The sequence below is a fragment of the Gavialis gangeticus genome, unplaced genomic scaffold (assembly GCF_001723915.1).
Source record: "Gavialis gangeticus isolate Ggan-Ray unplaced genomic scaffold, GavGan_comp1, whole genome shotgun sequence".
NCBI lineage: Eukaryota > Metazoa > Chordata > Crocodylia > Gavialidae > Gavialis > Gavialis gangeticus.
In genome coordinates this window covers 1,433,692-1,440,722 of record NW_017729019.1, presented here as the reverse complement: position 1 = coordinate 1,440,722, position 7,031 = coordinate 1,433,692, and the positions used below count along the sequence as shown (strand labels likewise).

The 7,031-nt window shown below is 46.1% G+C and overlaps 1 protein-coding gene across 1 annotated transcript in view; it reads right to left on the bottom strand.

Annotated features, from left to right (window-relative positions):
• The window catches only part of LGR6 (leucine rich repeat containing G protein-coupled receptor 6), a 311,458-nt gene that overhangs the window by 77,668 nt on the left and 226,759 nt on the right, over positions 1-7,031 (bottom strand). The window contains exon 6 of the mRNA XM_019513794.1: positions 2,836-2,907. Coding sequence (XP_019369339.1) covers positions 2,836-2,907 — 72 coding nt within the window. The remainder of the gene's footprint in view (positions 1-2,835; positions 2,908-7,031) is intronic.

Below are 7,031 nucleotides of genomic sequence, written 5' to 3'. Positions count from 1 at the left end.
CTTAGCCTGACCAGTTATTTGCCTTGACCACAAACCCATTGCAATCCCTGGTTTGATACCTTATGAACCTCGGTGTTGGCTCTTGGACTTATAGTATTGTGACCCTTGGCTCTTAGACTTGAAGTATTGTGACCCACAGCTCTCAGATTCCTGCACTTATGCCCTTAATCCCTAAAAAATGACTTTCCCCCCAACCCTCACCAGAAGTCTGGGTTGTGCTTGTGATGATTGGTTCCTTTGAAAACTCTGACTAAAGTGTCTCTTTTTCTGCTAATGTCACAAGGAAAACCATGATGCCCTTTGTCTGAAGTGCCATATCTGCAGCAGTACCAAAGGCCCCTTGTAAATGCAGAAGAACAGCTTTTGCTCCCAATGACATCCTGGCCAGTTTATTGCCTACTTGGGGTCACCCATAAAATACTGGATAGTGGAATTTGGGCCATGCAATAGAGGAAAACTGATGTCAAACACAAATGTTAAAATTTAATCTCAATTTTAATGTGAGATTTGCAAAATGTTCTCAGCCTCTCTTGGACCCAGGAGGGTTAAATTTAATTGTGCACACAAGATTTCTAAATCCACGGGCAGGGTCACCAAAGCTGAGCTGCTCAGTGCTTTCCCACCTTGAAACAGGGTCTAGCCCCAGAACTTCTGCATTTAGCTTCACTGTCAGTGCTTGTACATCAGGGAAAACAGGGCCTTTGTTGAAGCCCATTGCCCTGATGTTCTGCTAATCATTTTTCTGCTACCCTTGGGAATTTCTCTTTCCTGCACCCCCAACCTGCCAGCTCTACCCTCTGTTCTTAACTGTCAACTGTTGTGCTTGCTTCCCTCCTCGGTCCTGATGATAAATACCTTGTATTCAAAATTTTCTCTAACTTGATTTGTCTAACTTTATTCCACCCATAGAACTGGTGTAATAAAAGCTATCACCCCAAAAGATCTTTGCCTTCCCCATACCTAATGTCACGATAACGAAGTGTCTCAAGGCCTGTACTTGTTAAAAAATACATACAGGGATATCCAGCCTGATATACTGGCAATCAAAGAAAGATCTACAAGACACCAAGTAAGCCCCTTGTCTTCCAGCATTCACATCTTCCCCCTGGGCTCAGGAATAGCCCCTCCTGGGAGGCCTCAGGCTCTGGCAGTCCAAATGTAAGACTGCCCTGTCCTCTAGCACCTGATGGGTGCATCTAGGGACTGCTAGCTTGCCTGCTGCATCTGTGCTCAGCAACGCTCCATGTTTCAGTAACGTGATCAGCTTAGAAAGGCCCTGACTCTTTGAGTGACACTTTTATGATGGGAAGCTTCATCCTCCACCCTCTTTTTCTCCTTTGTTGGTGGTTTGTCTCGGACTCTCACGCCATGGGCTGCACAGAGGGGAAGGTTTCTATGCAACCGAGGGCAAGAAGATACTTGTTTTGACCCTTTCATGGGCTTGATTTACTTGCTTGTTTGTTTGTATTTTAGACTATGCATGCATAGCACGTTAACCCCAGGCAGGTCATGGTGCAGAGGCATGGACACACAATGGGCAGGGCAAGACCCCAGCTTTTAACTCCCTTGGAGTGCAATCTGTTTGTAAGGAGCCAGCAGAGCTGTTGTCCTTAGAGGCAGGATTCATGCCTAACAGAGGATCCCTAGAGTTCAGGCTCACAAGATACTGTTTGCAGGGCAGAATATCCTGCAGAATGAGGACTTTTCAAACATCATTACTGCTAATAATAATAATTGTGTTTATTGCAGGAATGCCTCGGGACTAACTTAAAAGCAGGCCCCCATGGTGTTAGGTGCTATACAAACATGGAGTAGTTGACAGTCCCTGGACTACTTTGGTGACCTGAAATGCTTGTAAAACACCTTGGTTAGGAGTTTTACCATATACCCAGGCCTGATTTTCAGAAAAAGGAAGACAGATTGTGTAAGGAATGGGTAGATGAGTAGTTTAGGCTGACATATGTGGGACTTCTGTGTGTGGAAGCAGGGGCAGAGGGATAGGCTAAGAGATAAGAGCAGGGAAGATGAAGTAAGGTTATGCCTATATTGCCTCCAGACCATACTAATCAGCACTGCATTGAAGTGCAGCCTGCCTACTCTGTGTCCCCTATACCCTGAAAAATGTAATGCAGCTGCCTTAGGACAGTGCTGGGTGGGTACCATCGGCTGTCGGGCGTGCTTTGAAAGCAGCAACATTACGAATGTGCTGTGTTTGAAAGCTCACCTTACTCTATCCCAACTACGCAGTTGGTCCAATATCACCCTAAGAAATCCATGATACATGACACACTTTGGGGTGGGCCATGCAGAGGAGGTGTATTGTGCTTCTTATAGTCCTCCATACTGTGGTCTGGACATAGCGAAGATGTGCCTCAAGGCTCTTAAAGGTCTTCATCACCTTGAAGCCCAAGGGGAAATGATCAGCTGGTCTACAGGCATGGTTAGGACCCCATTCTAGTTTATGAGAGAGGGTGCTTGCATACTGGACCCCAGATAGGAAGCTGGAGCATAGTTAATGGGTAATGTAAGCTGATACAATGCCACAAAAAGCAAGGTGTTTCCTTGAAGAAAGCCAAATTATACATACCCCTCACCATCACACTGGCAATGAAACACCCCCTCTCCTTCCAGTAATGCCTGCATTGCCACTCTACCACCCCTCCCCACTGCTTAAAGAGGGCACAGTTGAACTGGACTAGCCACTTGGCCTGGCATGAATGCACACAGTGCCCTCATTGTGGGCTCAGCTGCTAGACTGCCAAGTATGAATACACTCAAGCACCACATCCACATGGAGGGAAGCATTTAGTACAGAAGAGAAAATGGATGACTCACAAAGTTTCCAGGCTGTGCAGGCCTTCAAAGCCATTGGTCCCCAGGCTCTGGATTCGGTTGTTGTGGAGGTGACTGTAAAGAAAATGGAGATCATTAAATGGGAAAGAGCTGCACTGTTTTGTCCCCAGCAGTCTCTGGGCCGTGACTCAATGGAGGTCTGCAGGCCAATTACCACCTGGAGCAGGCTAGGTACCGCGGCATCATGTATACCTTGTCAGGCATCTATGAGGCAGGCTCTGTAAGCCAGGCCTCTCAGGGCAAACAGAGCATAAGCAATATAGAGAGACACTGCAAAACCCATGTGTAGTGGTATAGTCTCTTTGAATAAGCCTACACTACATTTGAAATATCTGACTAGAGCACAGGGATGCACACCCACAGAAGCTTAATCTAGCCAGCTCGAGGACTGACAGCAGACAAGCAAGGAGCTGGCATGAGCCTCCGAGCAAACTGCAGCAATGACCCAGGTGGCTGAAAGCTATGGGAGCCCCTGCTACAATGATTTTGTTGCTATTGGTACCTGGGGTATTGAGATTAAAGCTGTCCTGGGTGTGCTTGCCTGTGAATTGTGATAGAACCTAAAAAGGTGGAGGAAAAAGAAACACTCCAGTCTTCCCTTTGCTGAAATCAGAGCAACATTCATTTGGAGTAGAGCAACATTCATGGTAATTACTAGCTCATTACTAGCTAGACAAGGGGGGTGTATGCTCCAGCTGAAGCTTTTGGTAGCACTTCTTCAAGGAAAAATTAGAAGAAGCACTTGCATGGGCCCCAGTTCAGAGCTGGATCTGCAAGTGAATTGGAGGGTTCCCAAGATGGTGCTGCTTAGGCCCTCTGGGGTGGATGATAGAATATGTTGCACTCCTTGCACTCCCATTCACTAAGATTCCCCTCTGACTTTGGCACTTAATTGCACACAGTCCTGCTAGTTGTGTTTCCTGCCAAACACACCTGGGCAAGTTACTCTCAATTTGCATACCCCTCCAGCACCAAGCAGAAGCAAGCTACACCACTGTAATGACAGCAGAAGAACAGACTGACCAGCTAACACATGGTATGCAATTGGTACCCCCCTGGAATTGGATAGGGAAGATGCTATCTAATGAGTTTGGGTGCCTAATGTACATTCACTTTACCAGGAAGCCTTTGGGGCACTTAGAAAATCTTGGTCTAAACTGCCAATGCGCTTGGGGTCCAGCTTTAATGATCCTCAGCAACTACTTGTGGGCCCTGGATAAAAGTCACAGTCATTTGAGAACAGATCTCCTTCCTTTAAAATAAGTGCAACAGAAATCACCCCTCTGGTTTACATGCTCTCTACAGCTCCATGGGTATCAGTGCCTAGGTAGAAGCCAAGGCTAAAATTAGCAAGAGGGTTTGTAAAGCAAAGAATAAAATCTGCACCCCAAGAGGCTTGGGAACAGAAAAGAGAAGGTTTTGAGCTCTGTCCTCATGTCTGCAGTTACAGTTTTATTATCTTTGTTTGCAGAAAAAATGGAAATATTTCCAGATTTAGACTCCTGGATTTACTCCAGTTTGATGGCAATTTAAAGGTTATCTGCAGTTTAATGCTTTAAAAATGTCTAACCCTGGAGCTGAGTGGCTAACATGACATTCTGATATGCATTATCCACATAAAGTCAGCAATTCTTTTCCTTTTTTTCTCCTCTCTTAACCTCCTGCTGTCCAAGTGCCATGTATTGTGAACCGCAAGTGTTATTGCTAACACTCGCGGCCCCATGCATCATGAAGCCTTTGCGTTAATTCTGTTCCTCGAGATCCATGTGCTGGCTGTCTTGTAAGGGCAGCATGGATTGTAAAGTTACCTGTGTTACTTCTGTCGTTGAGGCCCAGTGGATCATAAATTCCTATGGAGTCAGGGCTGTATGCATTTTGAAGGCCAGTGGCTTATTTTTAGGTCTTAGTTTTTGGCAGAACCAGCATCTTTGTTGCTGAATTATTCTTTCTAAATTGTCAGAGGCATTGTATTGCATGTGTCCCTTTGTGTATGTGAGCATATGGGTGCATTAGACACCTGGCTCCCATTAACGCTGGTGATGGCCATATGGCTAAAGCTCCTTACAGTCCCCTGAAATTCTAGGTCGAGATGATCTGATCCCTTGCCCACAAGCAGAAGGCAGCAAGCACCAGTGGGACAGTCTGAGCTTTACACTGGTAAGTACTTACTCACATGAGTAGTGCTATTGATTCCAGTAGGACAACTCCCATGGGCAAGAGCTCACCAAGCAAGTAGGGGTGTTGTGGGGAGATGGAAGGAGTGGTTTCTTATCTCCTGCAGTAGAGTAGATCTTCCCTTGTGCAACTCCACAAAATCACTCTGTCTTCTATTTCCAGGCTCTCTCCCCTCATACTGTACTTCTTGATAATACACCAAGAGGTTTTGTATTCCCTGTGATATAAAGTGTTAATCTATTACCATAGTGTTACTGGGCAGTCTCTTCCTCCCTGGTCTGTGCTCTGGAAAGCATCAGATTGTGTCCTATAATACAGCCTCCTTAAAGTGGCCTGGGGAGACTCCAAGCCCTAGCAGGTGATCAGTGACATTGTCGTTACTTGTTCTTGGTCTAAATCAGTCTCGGGTCAAGAAAAATCGCTCTTCCCCACCTGGATTCAAGTGTAAGATGTTTGGCTGCATCTGTGTAGCCAGTGCCAAACGCTCTGTGGAAAAGCAGCAGGGATTTATGAGTGGGGGAGCAGCCAGGCTCCGTGTGGTAGTTAAACGGAGCTTTGTGACAATCAAAGCACACCTCAGAAACCAGCCCGAGTCTCCCCTAGAAGCACGTTTCCATCTCGTCATTAGGAGAGCATTGAAGGAGTTTAGATGATGGTGGAGGGGGGTGGGAGAGAGGGGACTACAGAAAAATTTATTGTTTGCTCGTCGAGGTAAGTGGGGACAGGAAAAAGCAGCTGCCTGCAAGAAAATTTGGATCGACCGTGACTCTCAGAGGAGGAGAAAGATTTAGATCAAAATGCAAGGCAGGAGATTAGAGGAGCTATTTCTCTTTGTCACAGAACAATAACTTCCAAGTCCAGATGGTTTCCTCTTTCAAATTTTATGGGGCATTTTCAGATCAAGTTGCCCTTACATCACTTTGGACTATCAACCCAGGACAACGCCAGACGTCTGAGTCCCTCAGAATGCTGGATACTTCATCTGACAAGCCCAAGGCTGGGACCTACAGCTGCCGGTACCACCCTGCATGTTACCCAGGAAGAGAGGTGCCAAGGGAGGGGGCTGGGCAATGAAATTCCTGTCCTGTAGGGCAGCTGTTCATGACAGATCCTTAGCTGTAGAAACTACTCCTCTTGGGGGCTCTGCCCCAAATAACTGATCTTCAAGGCACTACGCATGACATATCAAGTAGCATTCACCAAGGAGGGGTTGGCAGAGACCTTTGCAGCATAAATATCAGTTTGGCTAATAGGTTGAGGGAAACAAAGGTCAAGCGTGGGGCCCATTATGGAACACTGCATAAGAGATCATCTTTTAGGAGAGGCACCCATGACTGTGACTAGCCCATGTCCTACACTACTTGAGCAAAATAGTGCAGTGTCATAAATAACATCAAAAATAGGCAGTGCCCTTCATTCGGCTCATGACCACACTTGCCAGCTTGAAAAATCTCATGATTTTTAAAACAGCCATTTTCCTCTTGTCATTCTTCTTTGCCAGATTCGGATTCCTTCTGCTGGGTAGTAGATTACTCCTCCACAACGTCCATTTGTGACTACTATTCGCTTGGGTCACGTCAGCCATCTTGAAAGGAGAGAACATCTAGGCTAGTCTAGCTAAAAATTGGCCCAGACGTGTTTTGGTTTGAAACCAAACACTGACAATCCCAACCCCCCAAAAGAACATTGTTTGATGGTGAGAAATGAAAGCTATGGGCAACTGAAAAAACCAGGGTTGTAATAGAAACCGATGGCCTCTATTAGCTGCTTTCAGGGAATTCTGTAAGAACAGAAATGCTGACAATGACTTGGCATAAGCTGGTGATATATGACCTGGACGAGGGGGTGGAAAACATGTTGTCCAAGTTTGCTGATGACACCAAGATGTGGGGAGAGGTAGGCACGCTCGAAGGGAGAGAGAGGCTGCAATTAGATTTAGACAGACTACAGAAGTGGGCGGATGGTAACAGGATGGGGTTCAATGTAGATAAATACAGGGTGCT